The sequence below is a fragment of the Grampus griseus genome (assembly GCF_964374135.1).
Source record: "Grampus griseus genome assembly, chromosome: 9".
Classification (NCBI taxonomy): Eukaryota; Metazoa; Chordata; class Mammalia; order Artiodactyla; family Delphinidae; genus Grampus; species Grampus griseus.
In genome coordinates, this window is record NC_139003.1 from 61,341,394 (window position 1) to 61,364,991 (window position 23,598).

The window sequence follows — 23,598 nt, forward strand, 5'->3', positions numbered from 1 at the left end:
GTAGTGTGGTTTTTTGTATTATAAGAACGTGCCACAACTTTTCTGTTCTCTATTGATAGACATTTATTTCCAGTGCTTCTCTTGGTGTACATCTTAGGTTAATTCTTAGAAATAGATTTACTATGAATATTCTTAAGATTTGGGGCACATTTATGATTGCTTTTTCTCAAATTAACATTTCTTATAGAGTAAGGCAAATACTTTTATCATGTCTAGCACAGATTCAATAGTTGATTTCTGTGGTATTTCTTATTTTTAAAAATTGCAATCCAGAGATTTACCACCAACACCCTCCCTCCCCCTCACCTTGAGATCTGGAAACAGAAATATAGCTTCTTAACTCTTCTGAATAAGCTCCCTCATTAATAATCTAGAAAATCACAAACCATTACTTCATAGACTTCCATTCAGTTGTGTGTTGAACACTTTTGAGGCCTAAATAGACATGGATTTTATAAATTTTACTTAAATATTCAGGCATATCTTAGTCCTTGCTGGAGACTACTGTTTAATGTTCCTTGGTAAAGAGAAACTTCTCTCTAGCAATATAACTTTCTACGTGGCTCCAAACAACATTTACATTAGTTTATGTTAATTTCCAAAGATGTAATTATATGAAAATTGATATTATACTTGTAAATGGTTATTAGCCTATAAGAAAAATGAGTGAGTATATGGTCAGCTTCTTAGAACACAGATTGCTGGGCTTTATCTAAGAATTCCAGATTTGGTAATTCTGCTATTGAGCCTGAGAATTTGCATTTCTAACTTGTTCTCAGATGATGCTGATGCTGCTCCTCCAGGGACTGCACTTTGAAAGTGATCTAACAAAATGAGCACATAAGTTAGTATATAGCTGGAGCATGATGAAAAACTTTGAGTGTGTAACTGCTATCACTGAATTCCTAAAGCTTTTTTCAGCGGAACTCTTCCTTTTCTTTACTCCTTGTTAACTAGTGAAGAGGCTATTTATATCTGGTTATAAAACTATATATACTTATATACTGCTACCAGAAAAGCAAAGCATAATATTAGAATCACAGGGAGTTCCCTGGCAGTCCAGTGGTTAAGACTTTGCCTTACAATGCAGGGGGTGTTGGTTTGATCCCTGGTCGGGGAGCTAAGATCCCACATGCCTCAGGGCCAAAAAACCAAAACATAAAACAGGAGCAATACTGTAACAAATTCAATAAAGACTTTAAAAAAAAAATGGTCCACATCAAAGTCTTAAAAAAAAAAAAAAAAGAATCCCAGTTTTTTGTGCTCCTTTTTAATCAGGATAGTCTTTTCAAGACGATCTTTTAAGTTAAAAGTTTTTAAAAAGTTAAAAAAAATTTATTAGTCAAAAGAAAATCAAATTTCTAAAAGACATAGTTGTAAACTCTAAAAGACATAGTTGTAAACAGTGAAGGGTTTGTCATTATCTATTTTTAAAACGTTTCTGTAACTTAAAATCAGACTCTAATCTTAATTATTAATTTAATGATCATTGATTTTTCAAGTAATTCTGTTTCATTTCTTGCCAGCTTTATCAGTACCTTAATATTAAGGATCATCTATGTAAGTACAGTAAAATAATTAGCAGTCAGTAATCATATTTCCGTAATAGATTATAAACTATAATAAATTTCAAGGCTAAGGGTGAACCATACAAAAAACAGATTTTAAAGCTTTACATAGGATTTAAGTAAGTTTTATAAAAGATTAAGAGAATTTTGTGACGTGATTAGTTTTTTTGTTTTGTGGGTTTTTTTGGAACTGACTCTAGGCTCTTGCATGTTGAAAAAGAATATTTTCTTGCTGGGGGTTAGTTTGACCTGTTCTGAAACTGGTAAAACAGGAAAGCATATTTGCCCTTGCTAGTCTGTGAATAAAGATATAAATAACAAAAGCACCCATTGTTCACATCTGATAAAGGATGTAAAATATGTAAACAAAATATGCAAACAACTCTTAAAATTCAACTATAAGAAAACAAACAACCTGATTAAAAAATGGGCCAAAGACTTCCTAACAGGCACCTCACTAAAGACGATATACGCATAGCAAACAAGCATATGAAAAGATATTCCACGTTGTATGTCATCAGGGAAATGCCAGTTAAAACGAGATACCTCTATACATCTGTTAGAATGGCCGAAATCCAGTACACTGGCAATACCAGATGCTGACCAGAATGCAGAGCAACAGGAACTGTTGTATGTTGCTGGTGGGAATAGGAAGTGGTACTGCCACTTTGGAAGACGGTTTGGCAGTTTCTTACAAAACTAAACATACTCTTACCTTACAGTCCAGCATTCATGTTCCTTGGTACTTACCCAAAGGAGTTGAAAACTTATGTTCACACAAAACCCTGCATACAAATATGTATAGCAGCTTTATTCATAATTGCCAAACTTGCAAGCAAGCAAGATGTCCTTCAATAGGTGAATGGATGAATAAAGTGTGGTACATCCAGACAGCAGTATATTATTCAGCACTAAGAAGACATGGAGGGACCTTAAATATATATTACTAAGTGAAAGAAGGGACTCTGAAAAGGCACCCTACTGTATGGTTCCAACTACCTGACATTCTGGAAAAGGCAAAACTATGGAAAGAGTAAAAAGATCAGTGCTTGTCAGGGGTTTGGAGATGGTGAGGAATGAATAAGCAGAGCACAGACAATTTTTATGTCAGTGAAAATACTATGTATGGTACACAGAATGCACAACACCAAGAGTGAACCCTAATGTAAACTATGGACTCCGGTGATAATGATGTGTAGTGTAGGTTCATCAGTTGTAACAAACGTACCACTCTGGTGGGGGATGGCTGTGCATGTGTCGGGGTGAGGGGTATATGGGAAATCTCTGTAATGTCCTCTCAGTTTGGCTATGAACCAAAAACTGCTCTATTTAAAAATAGTCGTAAAAACAAGTGTGTAGTCCTGTGCAGTAGGACTGTTTTCTGTTTATATCACTCAGAGAAGAAGCATTCGTCACCCAGGAAACCAGAGCTAGGAGGATGGGCCTGGGGGTTGGAGAAGAAGCTTCATGGGCTGGACTTTGGATGATTCTGAGAGGTGAAAATTAAAAAATGGCTTCTTCCACCTGTAGGTATCATTTTCATATAGAGGGGACTTTTTTTAGCCAAACACCTTTTTGTCAGCAGTCTTAGAGATAGACTTTGGTTCTGCATTACTCAAGTGTATGAAAGGTTCATTTTCTATTCCCTGGTAGTTTAAATGGAGGCAGCTAAAAAGGGAGAATCCCGCTAAGTATGGTGGCCGAAGAGTAAGATATTTTATATAATACCAATTACTGAAGATTATACTTCTTTCCAAGCTGTCTGTGGAGGATGTTAATACACATAAAATGAGTGTTCTGGGGTCATATCAGAAGGAAAAGTAAAGCAGGTTTTTAAAAAAGTATCTATGTATTTGTATATTTGAGTTTTGAAATGCTAATTGCATTGTACATTGAGTAAAGGAGTACAGAATGTAATATTTTCCAAATTTATTTGACCATGGAATTCTTTTTCATATATTTTTTACTAATACCCAGGAACAGTGTTATAAGTAGCACCACTCATAAAATTCTGCTCTAGATTAATGGACGGAATAACAGGCCAGTTGGAAGGAATCACTTGCTGATATGAAAGCAAAGAACTTTTGCTACTTTGTGGTGGTGTTTTCCTAATTTAAATGGTAAAACATTTCTCAAATACTCAGATTTAACAAACTGGATACAAATTAATTCATCCTCTGTGACTTCACAAGCTTGAGCATTAAATAGATTTGAAGACCAAGTAGCCATCTTTGGTATTGCTTTGACTAAAATAATTTGTTTAAAATCAATGATTAGATCAACCTCTTAGATAGCCTCATCCACCAGAGGGCAGACAGCAGAAGCAATAAGAACTACAATCCTGCAGCCTGTGGAACAAAAACCACATTCACAGCAAGATAGACAAGATGAAAAGGCAGAGGGCTATGTACCAGATGAGGGAACAAGATAAAACCCCAGGAAAACAACAAAATGAAGTGGAGATAGGCAACCTTCCAGAAAAAGAATTCAGAATAATGGTAGTGAAGATGATCCAGGACCTCGGAAACACAATGGAGGCAAAAATCCAGAAGATGCAAGAAATGTTTAACAAAGACCTAGGAGAATTAAAGAACAAACAAACAGATGAACAATACAATAACTGAAATGAAAACTACACTAGAAGGAGTCAATAGCAGAATAACTGAGGCAGAAGATTGGATAAGTGACCTGGAATACAGAATGGTGGAACTCACTACTGCGGAACAGAATAAGAAAAAAGAATGAAAAGATAAGAAAAAAGAATGAAAAGAAATGAAGGCAACCAAGAGAGCTCTGGGACAACATTAAACACAACAACATTTGCATTATATGGGTCCCAGAAGGAGAAGAGAGAGAGAAAGGACCAGAGAAAATATTTGAAGACATTATAGTCGAAAATATCCCTAACATGGGAAAGGAAATAGCCACCCAAGGCCAGGAAGCGCAGAGAGTCCCATACAGGATAAACACAAGGAGAAACATGCACACACACATAGTAATCAAATGCACAAAAATTAAAGACAAACAAAAATTATTGAAAGCAGCAAGGGAAAAATGACAATTAATATACAAGGGAACTCCCATAAGGTTAACAGCTGATTTCTAAGCAGAAACTCTACAAACCAGAAGGGAGTGGCATGATATATTTAAAGTGATGACAGGGAAGAACCTACAACCAAGATTACTCTGACCAGCAAGGATCTCATTCAGATTCGATGGAGATATCAAAAGCTTTACAGACAAGCAAAAGGAAAGAGAATTCAGCACCACCAAACCAGCTCTACAACAAATGCTAAAGAAACTTCTCTAAGTGGGAAACACAAGAGAAGAAAAGGATCTACAAAAACAAACCCAAAACAATTAAGAAAATGGTCATAGGAACATACATATTGATAATTACCTTAAACGTGAATGGATTAAATGCTCCAACCAAAACACACAGGCTTGCTGAATGGATACAAAAAGAAGACTCATCTATATGCTGTCTACAAGAGACCCACTTCAGACCTAGGGAAACACACAGACTGAAAGTGAGGGGATGGAAAAAGATATTCCATGCAAATGGAAATCAAAAGAAACCTGGAGTAGCTATACTCCTATCAGATAAAATAGACTTTAAAATAAAGAATGTTACAAGAGACAAGGAAAGACACTACATAATGATAAAGGGATCAATCCAAAAGGCGATATAACAATTATAAATATATATGCACCCAGCACAGAAGCACCTCAATACATAAGGCAACTGCTAACAGCTATAAAAGAGGAAATCGACAGTATCATAATAATAGTGGGGCACTTTTAACACTTCACTTACACAAATGGACAGATCATCCAAAATGAAGCTAAATAAGGAAACAGAAGCTTTAAACGACACAGTAGACCAGATAGATTTAATTGATATTTATAGGACATTCCATCCAAAAACAGCAGATTACACTTTCCTCTCAAGTGTGCATGGAACATTCTCCAGGATAGATCACATCTTGGGTCACAAATCAAGCCTCAGTAAATTTAAGAAAACTGAAATCATATCAAGCATCTTTTCTGACCACAACGCTATGAGATTAGAAATGAATTACAGGGAAAAAAAATACGTAAAAAAGACAAACACATGGAGGCTAAACAATACTTTATTAAATAACCAGAGATCAATGAAGAAATCAAGGAGGAAATCAAAAAATACCTAGAGACAAATGACAATGAAAACACGATGATCCAAAATTTATGGGATGCAGCAAACGCAGTTCTAAGAGGGCAGTTTATAGCTATACAAGCCTACCTCAAGAAACAAGAAAAATCTCAAGTAAACAATCTAACCTTACACCTAAAGGAACTAGAGAAAGGAGAACAAACAAAACCCAAAGTTAGCAGAAGGAAAGAAATCATAAACATCAGAGCAGAAATAAATGAAATAGAAACAAAGAAAAGAATAGCAAAGATCAATAAAACTAAAAGCTGGTTCTTTGAGAAGATAAACAAAATTGATAAACCATTAGCCAGACTCATCAAGAAAAAGAGGGAGAGGACTCAAATCAATAAAAGTAGAAATGAAAAAGGAGTAGTTACAACAGACACCACAGAAATACAAAGCATCCTAAGAGACTACTACAAGCAACTCTATGCCAATAAAATGGACAACCTGGAAGAAATGGACAAATCCTTAGAAAGATATAACCTTCCAAGACTGAACCAGGAAGAAACAGAAAATATGAACAGGCTAATAACAAGTAATGAGATTGAAACTGTGATTAAAACTCTGCCAACAAACAAAAGTCCAGGACCAGATGGCTTCACAGGTGAATTCTATCTAACATTTAGAGAAGAGCTAACACCCATCCTTCTCAAACTCTTCCAAAAAACTGCAGAGGAAGGAACACTCCCAAACTCATTCTGTGAGGCCACCATCACCCTGACACCAAAACCAGACAAAGATACTACAAAAAAAAGAAAATTACAGACCAATATCACTGATGAATATAGATGCAAAAGTACTCAACAAAATACTAGGAAACAGAATCCAACAACATATTAAAAGGATCATACACCATGATCAAGTGGGAGTTATTCCAGGGATGCAAGGTTTCTTCAATATACACAAATCAATGTGATACACCATATTAACAAATTGAAGAATAAAAACCATATGATCATCTCAATAGATGCAGAAAAAGCCTTTGACAAAATTCAACACCCATTTATGATAAAAACTCTCCAGAAAGTGGGCATAGAGGGAACCTACCTCAACATAATAAAGGCCATGTACGACAAACCCACAGCAAACATCATTCTCAATGGTGAAAAACTGAAAGCATTTCGTCTAAGATCAGGAATGAGACAAGGATGTCCACTCTCACCACTGGTATTCAACATAGTTTTGGAAGTCCTAGCCACGGCAATCAGAGAAGAAAAAGAAATAAAAGGAATACAAATTGGAAAAGAAGAAGTAAAACTGTCACTGTTTGTAGATGACATGATACTATACACAGAGAATCCTAAAAATGCCACCTGGAAACTGCTAGAGCTAATCAATGAATTTGATGAAGTTGCAGGATACAAAATTAATGCACAGAAATCTTTTGCATTCCTATACACTAATGATGAAAAATCTGAAAGAGAAATTATTGAAACACTCCCATTTACCACTGCAACAAAAAGAATAAAATACCTAGGAATAAACCTACCTAAAGAAACAAAAGACCTTATGCAGAAAATTATAAGACACTGATGAAAAATTAAAGATGATACCAACAGATGGAGAGATATACCATTTTCTTGGATTGGAAGAATCAATATTGTGAATATGACTATACTACCCAAAGCAATCTACAGATTCAATGCAATCCCTATCAAATTACCAATGGCATTTTTTACAGAACTAGAACAAATCATCTTAAAATTTGTATGGAGACACAAAAGACCCCAAACAGCCAAAGCAGTCTTGAGGGAAAAAAACGGAGCTGGAGGAATCAGACTTCCTGACTTCAGAGTATACTACAAAGCTACAGTAATCAAGACAATATGGTACTGGCACAAAAACAGAAACATAGATCAATGGAACAAGATAGAAAGCCCAGAGATAAACCCACGCACCTATGGTCAACTAATCTATGACAAAGGAGGCAAAGATATACAATGGAGAAAAGACAGTCTCTTCAATAAGTGGTGCTGGGAAAACTGGACAGCTACATGTAAAAGAATGAAATTAGAACACTCCCTAACACCATACACAAAAAGAAACTCAAAATGGATTAAAGACCTAAATGTAAGGCCAGACACTATAAAACTCTTAGAGGAAAACATAGGAAGAACACTCTTTGACATAAATCACAGCAAGATATTTTTTGATCCATCTCCTAGAGTAATGGAAATAAAAACAAAAATAAGCAAATGGGACCTAATGAAACTCCAAAGCTTTTGCACAGCAATGGAAACCATAAACAAGACGAAAAGACAACCTTCAGAATGGGAGAAAATATTCACAAATGAATCAATGGACCAAGGATTAATCTCCAAAACATATAAACAGCTCATGCAGCTCAATATTAAAGAAACAAACAACCCAATCCAAAAATGGGCAGAAGACCTATATAGACATTTCTCCAAAGAAGACATACAGATGGCCAAGAAGCACATGAAAAGCTGCTCAACACACTAATTATTAGAGACATACAAATCAAAACTACAATGAGGTATCACTTCACACCAGTTAGAATGGGCATCATCAGAAAATCTACAAACAAGAAGTGCTGGATAGGGTGTGGAGAAAAGGGAACCCTCTTGCACTGTTGGTGGGAATGTAAATTGATACAGCCACTATGGAGAAAAGTATGGAGGTTCCTTAAAAAACCAAAAATAGAATTACTATATGATCCAGCAATTCCACTACTGGGCGTATACCCAGAGAAAACCATAATTCAAAAAGACACATGCACCCCAATGTTCATTGCAGCATTATTTACAATAGCCAGGTCATGAAGCAACCTAAATGCCCATCGACAGACGAATGGATAAAGAAGTTGTGGCACATATATACAATGGAATTTTACTCAGCCATAAAAAAGAACGTAATTGAGTCATTTGTAGAGATGTGGATGGATCTAGAGACTGTCATACAGAGTGAAGTCAGAAAGAGAAAAACAAATACCGTATATTAATGCAGTATGTGCGTTATATATATTATTATTATATAATATATATTATATATATAAATATATCATTAATATAATACATTAATAATATATTATTATTATGAATACATTAATTATGATAATATTAATATTATTAATTAATAATAGCATGTAATTATAATATTGATATTATTTATATAATTTTAATATTATTAATATACTAATAATATTATTAATTATATATATTATATATATAACAATATTAACGCATGTTTGTGGAAAATTGGTACAGATGAACCGGTTTGCAGGGCAGAAGTTGAGACACAGATGTAGAGAACAAACGTATGGACACCAAGGGGGGAAAACCACAGTGGAGTGGGGATGGTGGTGTGCTGAATTGGGCGATTAGGATTGACATGTATACATTGATGTGTATAAAATTGATGACTAATAAAAATAAATAAAATAAAATTAATGATTAAATGTATAAAACACTGCTCTCAATAGAACTTTATGCAGTGGTGGAAATGTGCTGTATCTGTGCTGTTCTATATGGCAGCCGGTAGCCTCTAGCCACATGTGGTTACTGAGTATTTGAAACGTGCTAATGAGATTAAAGAACCGAAGTTTTTGTTTTATTTTCATTAATTTAAATTTAAATTATTACATGTGCCTAGTAGCTTTTGTTTTGGACAATGCAGTCTTTAGAATATAATAGTATATATGTGCAATTAAAATGAAAATTTTCTTTGGGGAGTATTTTTTGGAAAAGTTGAAACTATGATGAATATGCTTAAACAATTTATATACATGTAATTTTATAGCCACATGACTGAAAGGATTTTTCCAGTGGTTTTGTACTTTAAAAAAAAACTATTTTACTAGATAGATTTCAGGAACATAAATATTCTTTTGTAGTTAGTGTTTATGTATTTCTTTTGTATAACCAATACTACATTCTGAAATAATCAAATAGGTTTTCACATTCAATTTTAAAAAAAGAATGACAATAGGAAGAAAGAAGATACTCTGAGATGAGAGACCTCAGATTTAGTTTCATTTGCCATTGGTGTGCTTGGCAGTATTAAGGCATTTGCAGAATTTTTGTGGCTACTGATTTAACTCTAAGTTGGAGATACAGTTTATGTAAATTTCCTTTGAAAAAGTTAGAGCCATACAAAATGAAAATAGTGTTATAAATGTTTTTGTTAATTATGGAACATGCCAGAAATTTTATTCATTTTCTGTGAATATGCTTTTGAGTTTTAAACATTGTGATCCTTAATCATTTGATTTTTGATGAGAGCAATGCCTCTGCTTGGTAGAAAGGTAAAAGTATTAAGGGATATAAATTCTCGAAATAAAAGTTTGACTAAAACAAAGTCATAATTGAATAATCTTAGCATAAATTATTAAAGATATGACTACTTGGGGGGATTATTTTCAGAGTAGTTTTTCTTATCTGGGACTGAGATTAGGAAAATTTAATAACTAATTATTTGCAAGCAGTTTAATATATTAATACCTCTTATCTTTGCCATTACCAAGTGAATAAAATATTTTACTCAGTATTATGACTAAATAGTTTCACTTTAGTATTTGAACTGTTTAAGCAGTTTATTTGTATTTTTATTCAACTAGCATTCAATTGTTACTGGTTTTATTTTGCAGCATCATTACTTTTAAGAGGTGGTAATTATTTAAAACTTTGTCCACAAGCATTTTGAATTGTATAGAACTGATGGCTTCTTCATAAGTTGTGTATTATGTAAAGTCACAGGTGCAGCCTCAATATGAATGATGAACTTTTCTGTATGTAATAAAAAATAATTTTTGAAGCAATATATATTTATATTGGGTTGGCCAAAAAGTTCGTTAGGGTTTTTTCCCTAAGATGTTACAGAAAAACCCCAGTGAACTTTTGGCTTACCCAATATTTATATATGATAATCATTACCCTATATCTGTCTTAAAATAGTGGTTTTAACTTTCCCTAAGTTGCATTACACTAAGAGTCTTCTCATATATTAAGGATGGTAGTTTAATATTTAAAAAATTTTAATACAAGTACTAAATGATTTTACTATTTGGCATTTAGTGTTTTGTGTTATGTTTGGATGTAGTGTCTGTTATAGGTTAAATCGCTGAAAATGAAGTTTTAGGTAAAAGCAATTCTGTTTTCTGCCATGTAGCTGAGGTTTTCTTTAAGATGCATTGTTTTAAATTATAGTCAGTTTAGCTTAATCTTGTTTATTTTTATAATAACTTTTTCTATTTTTATAGTAACTTTATATTTTTATATAAAGATGCTTGATGTTTTTCAAAAAAGGATACTATTATTAACACACTCTTTCCTGAGTATAGAAAGAATATAGTACACTCAACCCTTTACCTAACTAAATATTGACAAGTAGGTCATCTGTAACCCCACTGCTTCTAAGCATGTTCTGTTAATCTTACTTCTCTTTAGTAAACATAACATTTCATAATTAGTTTGCCTATTCTCTTTAAAAACACCAATATACATATTTCACAGTTCTCTTTGAATTTGATAAATTTAATGTTGATGTAAAAAACCAAATGTTTTGAGTAACATTACTCAGAAACATCTTAGATTGATCATATCTAATTCAGAATAATAAACATTTCACAGGGTCACGAAAGTCTTAGCTGTTAAGGCATCCTAGTATTCAGTATAACCCTTTAATTGGTATGTGCTAAGATTTTGAAATATGTTTGATTTGCTGTGAGATTAAGGATAGAGGCAAAATTCTTTATTTTTTATTTTACTTATTTTTTTAAAGACACCTAGCTGTTGGGTAGAAGAAGGCACAGAAAAGAGATCACATCAGCGTTCTGCATCATGGGGAAGTGCTGATCAACTAAAAGAGGTAAGTCACTTCTGTTTTCAGTCTGTGTGCTGCTTTGGTCCTAGCAAATTATCTTAACTATTTCCTGAATATAATGATACTTCCTATATTTGTGATAAACTTACCTCTCTCAGAGTTTTAAGGGTTGCCTTCCACATTTTGGTGAACAATTCTGAGTTTACATTATTTGTGCCCTTCATATTCTTTATAAATATTTCTTATGTACCCACTCAGCTTTTGCCTTTCCAGAATGAAGTCTGATTTTATGTAATTTTGTCTTGTTTATTTGTTATATTTTGTTCCCACTTCAGCTTTCTTACTCTTGAGTTACCGCAACTAGAACTATAGATCACAATTTTTACAAAGGTAGGATAGTGTTTTCTGTTTCTTATAATTTTTTAATGATATCCAGCATATTGTTGCCCTTTGAGACCCGATAGTATAGTGGAATCCATGTCTTTGAGAAACAGTTATTATAACCCATTCCCTTATGAATAACCCAAATTATGATAACTTTATGTATTGATTATTTTCCTGTAGTGTTATCTTTTATCCATCTAAATTCTTATTTATTTGCTTTTATAAAATTACAGAAACTTAGAGTTGGAAGGTCATCTAGTCCATCTCCTATATAAACACTCCTTCTTAGAAAACATTCATCTAGTCTATTACAGTCATTCTCAGTGAGAAAAGCTTATCACTTTGCAAGAAAACCAAACCAGTTCTGTTTGTTGCCCCTTAAGTTGTTAGTTTATTTTGTACTATATTGAACTCAAAATTATACCCCTAAGTTTTGACTCTGCCCTCTGTATCAATATTGAATAAGTCTAATTTAAATATTTGAAAGGTTTGCAATATGTCATTTTCCTCCAGAGTAAACATTGACATTTCTCTCAAATATATTTCATATGCCATAGTATCCATACCTCTTAGTATCATTTGCATATCCTGTAGGTTTATCAGTATTTCTCATATACTGTGGTGTCTGGACTGAATAGATATAGTAATCTATTAGCATGATTTTGCCTGTGATTGTATTACATTTTTAGGAACCTCTTTATATTATTGATGTACAGAAATCCTCAACTCCTATCTATGCACACAAACACATATGCGCAAAATCAGTTTTTCCCAACAGCAACAAAAAACAAAGGAAGCTGAGTCTAATATATCTAGTCTAAAATAGGTACATATCTATGCACAGAATATTGAGTAATATTGAATAAAAAGTAAATTTGCTCTTTTATCTTAGAGGTAAATACAATCTCAAAGTTATAGCCAAGATTAGGTATAGTTGACTTTGGACTACAGCAATACATGATATACACTATTAAAAAAGGAATGGCTGACATGACTGAGTGAGAGATTTAATTACTTCCCTCACAAAGCAATCATAAAGCTGGACAAAACTGTCAAAACAAATTCATCACTCTGGAAATCAACCAAATAAATTGAGAAACTTTATTCATGAAAAGTACTGAACTCAGGGTAAGAATCTTAGCTGCAAACAAATAGGACCAATCGCTCTGCTAGTCTGAGATTGTGGTCTAATTTGTGACAAGCAACAGACTCATGGAGTAGCAGGATTTTATAGAGAGTTCTAGGAGGTAAGACAATCTTGGGGGCTTGGTAAGTTCACCACATATCACAGGTTGATTGGAGGCTGTAGACAGGCACAGCAGAATATCAAGTGGGCCCAGTCACCCACGTATCACTGGTTAGTGGAGCCTAAGAATATCTGGAAAGGAGATCAAACAGGCCTAGTGGTAGTAAAATCTGAGGCCAACTTTTAAAAGGCCCAAACTTTGAATGCACTCCTCATTTCACACACAAATCCTCATTCAAATATACACACATCCTGAGAGTGGAAGCCTTACTGGATTGAGATGTTTGAGTAAAATCTCTGAATAGTTTTTGGCTAAACACTAAGGTGACACTGGAGACCAGCTTAAAAAGGTCTTAAAAAGCCAGTCATAGAAAGAAAAATGAGGGGGGAAAAATGGAGTAGAGATATTAGCAACCACACATGGTGGGGAAAACAGACTTTCAGTCCATCAGCCACCCTCAGAGAAAATCAGAATCTAGAGTTGCTCCAATATATTATCTAAAATGTCCAACATTCAACAGAAAATTTAGAGATATGCAAAGAAACAAGAAAGGATGACCCATAGTTAAGGAAAAAAAAACAGTCAATAGAAACTGTATCTAAGTGTCTCCATATGTTGGATTCAGCAGACTAAAACATCAAAGCAGCTATTATAAGTATGTTCAAAGAACTAAAGAAAACCATGTTTAAAGCATCAAAGGGAAGTAGGACCACAGTGACGCAATGAATAAAGAACTTCCACATAGATGTAATTATTATAAAAAATATACAAACAGAAACTGTAGCATTAAAAAGTATAGTAATTAAAAAAAATTCACTAGATGAGTTTGATAGAAGATTTAAGATGGCAGAAGGATCAGTGAATTTGAATATAGGTCAGGAGAATTTATATACTCTGAAAGAACAGAGGGAAAAAGACTGAAGAAAAGTCAAGCCTCAGAGGCCTGTGGGGAAACATTAAGTTCATACATATACACATAATGGGAGACTGAGGGGAGGAGAGGGGAGTTAAAAAATATTTGAAGAGATAATGGCAGAAAACTTTCCAGATCTGATGAAACACAATCTATATAGATTCAAGAAGCTCAACAAACCCCAAGTAGGAAAACACGCAGAGCTGCACATAGACACATCATAGTTAAACTGTTGAAAGCTAAAGGAAAGAGAAAATCTTGAAGCTGGAAGAAGAAAATGACTCATTACACATAGGGGACCAATAATACATTTAACAACTGGTATTTTTCATCAGAAACAGTGGAAACCATAAAGCATGACATATTCAAAGTGCTAAAAGAAAAATATCAACCAAGGATTCTATATTCAGAAAACCCAGCCTTTTAAAATAAAGGTGAAATAAAGTATTCCTGGATAAACAAAGATTGAGAGACTTTCCTGCTACTAGACTGTCTTACAAGAAATACTGAAGGTATTGACTCCAGTTTAATTCAAATCAATAGGAAGAATTGAAGAGTGTTGGCAAATATGTGGGTAAATATAAAACAGTCTATAGATAGATTTTTCTCATTTTTCTAAGATTATATAAAACAATAATTATAACACTGTTGTTGGGTTTATAACATATACATTTAATATATATGACAATAATAACACAGAAGAAAACAAGGGAAAAGACATATTTTGGAATATAGTTTCTCTTTTACTGGAATTAAATATTATTTTGAAGTAGATTATAATAAATTAGAATTCATGTTATAATCCCTACAGCAGTTGCTAACAAAATAACTCTATAAGAATAGAAAATAAAAAGTATCAGAAATGGATTAAAAAGATACAATAAAAAATATTTATCACAAAAGAAAGCAGTGTAGGAAGAAGACAGAAATAAAAAAGATGTGACAAATAGAAAAATAGCAAAATGGCAGGAATAAATCTATTTAATTACATTAAATGTGAATGGAATGAACATTATATTCAAAAGGCAGAGATTGTCAAACTGGATAAAAAAGCAACACTCAGCTATACGTTGTCTGTAAGAAACACATGTTAGATTCCAAGACACAAATAGGTTGAAAGTAAAAAGATGGGGAAAGATACACAATGAAGACAGTAATAAGGAAACATCAAGACAAAACAGACTTTAAGACAAGAAGTATTACTGAAGACAAATAGAGACATTTCATAATGATTAAAGGTCAGTACATTCAGGAAGATATAGCAGTCAAAAATTGTATGTACATCTAACAACAGTCTCAAAATGCATGAAGCAAAACTGTGGAAGGAGAAATTCAGTTTCTCTAATTGGGGATTTCAATACCTTACTCTCAATACTTTAAAGAACTACTAAGTAGGTAGAAATCAGCAAGGAGATAGAGGAGTTCAACAGTATCATCAGTCCATTTGACCTAACTGACATACATAGAAAACTCTACCCATTGACTGCAGAATACATATTCTTTTCAAACACGTGTGAAACATTTTCTGGGTAAGACTATATACTGGGCCATAAAACAACTCTCAGTAGGTTACACAGGACTGAAGTCATATAACAGAAAGAAATCTTTAACAAACCCAAATATTTGTCAATTAAAGAACACTTACCTAGTACCACAGGGAAATTTTAAATATTTAAATAAATGAAAGCAAAAAGACAACTTAGAATTTATGTGTACAGGTAAAGCAATGCTTCAAGGAAAACTTATACCTTAAGTGCATATATAAGAAAAAGAGAAAATTCTCAAATCATTACTTTAAGCTTCCATCTTAAGAAACCAGACAAAGAAGAGCAAAGCAGAGCAAAAGCAAGCAGAGGAAGGAAATCATAAAGAATATAGCAAAAACCAATGAAACAGAAAAATACTGGAAAAAAGCCAATAAAACTAAAAGTTGGTTCTTTGAGAAGATCAACAAGGTGGACAAACCTTTAGCTAGACTGACCAAGAAAAAAAAACACACAAATTACTAAAATCAGCAGTGAAAGGGGTGACATTACTACCAACCTTACATAACTTAAAAGTATTATAATGGAATATTATAATCAAATTATGTCAATATCAATTTAGAAAATAAGCCAAGATGGATAAAATTCCAGCAAGACACAAATTACTAGAAATAAATTACCAAGACTGATTTAAGAACAAATAGAAAATATGAGCAGACTTGTAACAAGTAAATAAATTGAATGAGGAATTTAAAATCTTCCCACAAAGAAAATCCCAGGATTGGATTTGGTGAATTCTATCAAATATTCAGAGAAGAAACAATGTTAATCATTCACAAACTCTTTCAGAAAATAAAAGAGAAGGGAGCACTTACCAATTCATTTTATAAGTCCAGAGTTATCTGATTTCAAAGGCAGGCAAAGACATTAACACTTCAGATCAATATCTCTCTTGAATGTAGATGCAAAAATCCTTAACAAAATATTAGCAAACCAAATTCAGCAACTTATATAAAGGATTATACACCAAAAGCAAATGCGACTTGTTCCAGAAATGCAAAGTTCTTTTAAGATCCAAAATTCAATTAATGTAATAAACACTACTATATTAATAAAATAAAGAAACAAAACTGCATAATTATCTCAGTAGAGTCACAGAAAGCTTTTGCCAAAGTGCAGCATCCATTCATGATAAAAATCTCTAAACAAACCAGGAATAAAAAAGAATTTTCTCTGCCTGTTAAAGAGCATTTATGAAAAACGTACAGAGAATATCATATTCAATGGTGAAAGCAAGAATGCTTTCCTCTAAGATAAGAAATAAGATAGTGATGTCCACTGTCACCTTGTCACCACTTCTATTCACTTGCGCAGGAGGTTCTAGTCAGGCAAGAAAAATGAATAAAAGACATCCAGATTGTTAAGGAAGTGGTAAAACTGCCTTCATTCACAGATACATGATCCTATATGTAGAAATTATAGGGAACATATAAATATATTACTAGAACTAATACAAGTTTAACAAGGTTGCAGAAAAAAAGATCAACATACAGAAATCAAGTGTTTGGTTGTTTGGCCTGAGGCGACCCACCACTGGAGCTTACAGGCACTTTCGTGGGGTGAATGGTGGACTCTGGGGGGGTTCACACCAAGGAGTACTCCCCAGAACTTCTGCTGCCAGTGTCCTTGTCCCTGCGGTGAGCCACAGCCGCCCCCTGCCTCTGCAGCCGACCTTCCAACGCTAGCAGGAGAATCAAATGTGCTGTCACAGTTGTGAAAACTGATTAAAGGTAGAGTCTATGCGACCAGAGGGCAGACAGCAGAAGCAAAAAGAACTACAATCCTGCAGCCTGTGGAACAAAAACCACATTCACAGAAAGATCGACAAAAGGAAAAGGCAGAGTACTATGTACCAGATGAAGGAACAAGATAAAACACCAGAAAACCAACTAAATGCAGTGGAGATAGGCAACCTTCTAGAAAAAGGATTCAGAATGATGATAGCGACGATGATACAGGACCTCGGAAAAACATTGAAGGCAAAGATCAAGAAGATGCAAGAAATGTTTAACAAAGATCTAGAAGAATTAAAGAACAAACAAACAGAGATGAACAATAGAATAACTGAAATGAAAAATACACTAGAAGGAATCAATAGCAGAATAACTCAGGGAGAAGAACAGATAACTGACCTGGAAGACAGAATGGTGAAAATCACTTCCGTGTAACAGAATAAAGAAAAAAAAATGAAAAGAAATGAAGACAGCCTAAGAGACCTCTGGGACAACATTAAACGCAACAACATTCTCATTATAGGGGCCCCAGAAGGAGAAGAGAGAAAGAGCCTGAGAAAATATTTGAGAGATTATAGTCAAAAACGTCCCTAACAGGGGAAAGGAAATAGCCACCCAGGTTCAGGAAGCACAGAGACTCCCAGGCAAGATAAACCCAAGGAGAAACATGCCGACACACATAGTAATCAAATTGACAAAAATTAAAGACAACCAAAAACTATTAAAAGCAACAAGGGAAAAACAACAAATAACATACAAGGGAACTCCCGTAAGGTTAACAGCTGATTTCTCAGCAGAAACTCCACAAGCCAGAAGGGACTGGAATGATATATTTAAAGTGGTGAAAGGGAAGAATCTACAAACAAGATTACTCTACCCAGCAAGGATCTCATTCAAATTCCATGGAGAAATCAAAAGCTTCACAGACAAGCAGAAGCTAAGAGAATTCAGCACCACCAAACCAGCTGTACAACAAATGCTAAAGGAACTTCTCTTAGTGGGAAACACAAGAGAAGAAAAGGACCTACAAAAATAAACCCAAAATAATTAAGAAAAAGGTAACAGGAACATATATATCAATAATTGCCTTAAATGTGAATGGATTAAATGCGCCAACCAAAAGACACAGGCTCGCTGAATGAATACAAAAACAAGACCCATATATATCCCATCTACAAGGGACCCACTTCAGACCTAGGGACACATACAGACTCAAAGTGAGGGGATAGAAAAAGATATTCCATGCAAATGGAAATCAAAGCTGGAATAGCAATACTCATATCAGATAAAATAGACTTTAAAATAAAGAATGTTACAAGAGAAAAAGAAGGATACTACATAATGATCAAGGGATCAATCCAAGAAGAAGATAAAACAATTATAAATATATATGCACCCAACATAGGAGCACCTCAATACATAAGGCAACTGCTAACCGCTAGAAAAGAGGAAATCGACAGTAACACAATGGACAGATCATCCAAAATGAAGCTAAATAAGGAAACAGAAGCTTTAAATGACACAATAGACCAGATAGATTTAATTGATATTTATAGGACATTCCATCCAAAAACAGCAGATTACACTTTCCTCTCAAGTGTGCATGGAACATTCTCCAGGATACATCACATCTTGGGTCACAAATCAAGCCTCAGTAAATTTAAGAAAATTGAAATCATTATCAACCATATTTTCTGACCACAACACTCTGAGATCAGAAATGAATTACAGGGAAAAAAACGTAAAAAACACAAACACATGGAGGCTAAACAATACGTTACTAAATAACCAAGAGGTCACTGAAGAAATCAAAGAGGAAATCAAAAAATACCTAGAGACAAATGACAATGAAAACACGACGATCCAAAACCTATGGGATGCAGCAAAAGCAGTTCTAAGAGGGAAGTTCATAGCTATACAAGCCTACCTAAAGAAACAAGAAAAATCTCTAGTAAATAATCTCACCTCGCACCTAAAGGAACTAGAGAAAGAAGAACAAACAAAACCCAAAGTTAGCAGAAGGAAAGAAATCATAAAGATCAGAGTAGAAATAAACAGAAAAGAATAGCAAAGATCAATAAAACTAAAAGCTGGTTCTTTGAGAAGATAAACAAAATTGATAAACCATTAGCCAGAATCATCACGAAAAAGATGGAGAGGACTCAAATCAATAAAATTAGAAATGAAAAAGAAGTTACAACAGACACTGCAGAAATACAAATACAAAGCATCCTAAGAGACTACTACAAGCAACTCTATGCCAATAAAATGGACAACCTGGAAGAAATGGACAAATTCTTAGAAAGATATAACCTTCCAAGACTGAACCAGGAAGAAACAAAATATCAACAGGCTAATAACAAGCAATGAGATTGAAACTGTGATTAAAAATCTTCCAACAAACAAAAGTCCAGGACCAGATGGCTTCACAGGTGAATTCTATCAAACATTTAGAGAAGAGCTAACATCCGTCCTTCTCAAACTCTTCCAAAAAATTGCAGAGAAAGGAACACTCCCAAACTCATTCTGTGAGGCCACCATCACCCTGATACCAAAACCAGACAAAGATACTACAAGAAAAGAAAATTACACACCAATATCACTGATGAATATAGATGGAAAGATTCTTAACAAAATACTAGGAAACAGAATCCAACAACATATTAAAAGGATCATACACCATGATCAAGTGGGAGTTATCCCAGGGATGCAAGGATTCTTCAATATATGCAAATCAATCAATGTGATACACCACATTAACAAACTGAAGAATAAAAGCCATATGATCATCTCAATAGATGCAGAAAAAGCTTTTGACAAATTCAACACCCATTTATGATAAAAACTCTCCAGAAAGTGGCCATAGAGGGAACTACCTCAACATAATAAGGGCCATATACAACAAACCCACAGCAAACATCATTCTCAATGATGAAAAACTGAAAGCATTTCCTCTAAGATCAGGAACAAGACAAGGATGTCCACTCTCGACACTATTATTCAACATAGTTTTGGAAGTCCTATCCATGGCAATCAGGGAAGAAAAAGAAATAAAAGGAATAGAAATTGGAAAAGAAGAAGTTAAACTGTCACTGTTTGCAGATGACATGACACTATACATAGAGAATCCTAAAGATGCCACCAGAAAACTACTAAAGCTAATCAATGAATTTAGTAAAGTTGCAGGTTACAAAATTAATGCACAGAAATCTCTTGCATTCCTATACACTAACAATGAAAGATCAGAAGGAGAAATTAGGGAAACAGTCCCATTCACTATTGCAGCAAAAAAGAATAAAACACCTAGGAATAAACCTGCCTAAGGAGGTAAAAGGCCTGTACTCAGAAAACTATAAGACACTGATAAAAGAAATCAAAGGTGATACAAATGGAGAGATATACCATGTTCTTGGATTGGAAGAATCAATATTGTGAAAATGACTATACTACACAAAGCAATCTACAGATTCAGTGCATTACCTATCAAATTGCCAATGGCATTTTTTACAGAAGTAGAAGAAAAAATCTTCAAATTTGTATGGAGACACAAAAGATCCCGAATAACCAAAGCAATCTTGAGGGGGAAAAAACGGAACTAGAGGAATCATGCTCCCTGACTTCAAACTATACTACAATGCTACAGTAATCAGGATACTATGGTACTGGCACAAAAACAGAAATATAGATCAATGGAATAGGATTAGAAGCCCAGAGATAAACCCATGCACATATGGTTACCTTATCTTTGACAAAGGAGGCAAGAATATACAATGGAGAAAAGACAGGCTCTTCAATAAGTGGTGCTAGGAAAACTGGGCAGCTACGTGTAAAAGAATGAAATTAGAACACCCTCTAACACCATACACAAAAATAAACTCAAGGGCTTCCCTGGTGGTGCAGCGGTTAAGCATCTGCCTGCCAATGCAGGGGACACGGGTTCAAGCCCTGGTCCAGGAAGATCCCACATGCCATGGAGCAGCTAAGCCAGTGTGCCACAACTACTGAGCCTGCGCTTTAGAGCCCGCGAGCCACAACTACTGAAGGCCGCGTGCCTAGAGCCTATGCTCTGCAACAAGAGAAGCCACCGCAATGAGAAGCAGGTGCACTACAATGAAGAGTAGCCCCACTCTCTGCAACTAGAGAAAGCCCGCACACAGCAGCGAAGGCCCAATGCAGCCAAAAATAAATAAATAAAATAAAATAATAAACTAAAAAAACCCGCAAAACTCAAAATGGATTAAAGACCTAAATGTAAGACCAGACACTATATAAAACTCTTGGAGGAAAACATAGGAAGAACACTCTTTGACATAAATCACAGCAGGATCTTTTTTGACCCACCTCATAGAGTAATGGAAATAAAAACAGAAATAAACAAATGGGACCTAATGAAACTTAAAGCTTTTGCACAGCAAAGGAAACTATAAACAAGATGAAAAGACAACCCTCACAATGGGAGAAAATACTTGCAAAGGAATCACCGGACAAAGGATTAATCTCCACAATATATAAACAGCTCGTGCAGCTCAATATTAATAAACAGCGCAATTAAAAAATAGGTAGAAGACCTAAATAAACATTTCTCCAAAGAAGACATACAGATGGCCAAGAAGCACATGAAAAGCTGCTCAACATCACTAATTATTAGAGAAATGCAAATCAAAACTACAATGAAGGTATCACCTCACACTGTTTAGAATGGACATCATCAAGAAATCTACAAACAATAAGTGCTGGAGAGGGTGTGGAGAAAGGGAACCCTCTTGCACTGTTCTTTTTTTTTTTCAAACACAGACTTTTTAAAATTTATATTTTTTACAGCAGGTTCTTATTAGTTATCCATTTTATACATATTAGTGTATATATGTCAATCTCAATTGCCCAATTCATCACACCACCACCACCACTGCCCCCCGCCACTTTCCCCCCTTGGTGTCCATACGTTTTTTTGTTCTTTCTCTGATTGCTTTAGGTGTAAGGTTAGGTTGTTTATTTGAGATTTTTCTTGATTCTTGAGGTGGGATTGTATTTTTGATTTCCTCTTTGATTTCTTCAGTGATCTCTTGGTTATTTAGTAATGTATTGTTTAGCCTCCATGTGTTCGTGTTTTTTACATTTTTTTCCCATGTAATTCATTTCTAATCTCATAGCGTTGTGGTCAGAAAAGATGCTGGATATGATTTCAATTTTCTTAAATTTACTGTGGCTTGCACTGTGACCCAAGATGTGATCTATGCTGGAGAATTTTCCATGTGCACTTGAGAAGAAAGTGTAATCTGCTGTTTTCGGATGGAATGTCCTATAAGTATGAATTACATCTATCTGGTCTGTTGTGTCATTTAAAGCTTGTGTTTCCTTGTTAATTTTCTGTCTGGATGATCTGTCCACTGGTGTAAGTGAGGTGTCAAAGTCCCCCACTATTATTGTGTTACTGTCGATTTCCTCTTTTATAGCTGTTAGCCTTTGCCTTGTGTATTGAGGTGCTCCTATGTTGGTTGCATATATATTTATAATTATTACATCTTCTTCTTGGATTGATCCCTTGATCATTATGTAGTGTCCTTCCTTGCCTCTTGTTACATTTTTTCTTTTAAAGTCTATTTTATCTGATATGAGTATTGCTACTCCAGGTTTCTTTTGATTTCCATTTGCATGGAATATCTTTTTCCATCCCCTCACTTTCAGTCTGTATGTGTCCCTAGGTCTGAAGTGGGTCTATTGTAGATCGCATATATATGGGTCTTGTTTTTGTGTCCATTCAGTGAGCCTGTGTCTTTTGGTTGGAGCATTTAATCCATTCACGTTTAAGGTAATTATCGATATGTATGTTCCTATTACCATTTTCTTAATTGTTATGGGTTTGTTTTTGTAGGTCCTTTTCTTCTGTTATGTTTCTCACTTAGAGAAGTTCCTATAGCCTTTGTTGTAGAGCTGGTTTGGTGGTGCTGAATTCTCTTAGCTTCTGCTTGTCTGTGAAGCTTTTGATTTCTCCATGGAATTTGAATGAGATCCTTGCTGGGTAGAATAATCTTGGTTGTAGGTTTTTTCTTTTCATCACTTTAAATATATCATGCCACTCCCTTATGGCTTGTAGAGTTTCTGCTGAGAAATCAGTGGTTAATGTTATGGGAGCTCCCTTGTATGTTATTTCTCATTTTTCCCTTGTTGCTTTCAGTAATTTTTCTTTGTCTTTAATTGTTATCAATTTGATTACTATGTGTCTTGGTGTGTTT

General features: G+C 34.4%; 1 protein-coding gene across 2 annotated transcripts in view; it reads left to right on the forward strand.

Annotated features, from left to right (window-relative positions):
- The window catches only part of GLCCI1 (glucocorticoid induced 1), a gene marked incomplete at both ends in the record, with an annotated part of 117,190 nt that overhangs the window by 51,051 nt on the left and 42,541 nt on the right, over positions 1-23,598 (forward strand). For both annotated transcript variants that reach the window (XM_082662388.1, XM_082662387.1), the window contains one exon: positions 11,503-11,589. In XM_082662388.1, coding sequence (XP_082518514.1) covers positions 11,503-11,589 — 87 coding nt within the window. The remainder of the gene's footprint in view (positions 1-11,502; positions 11,590-23,598) is intronic.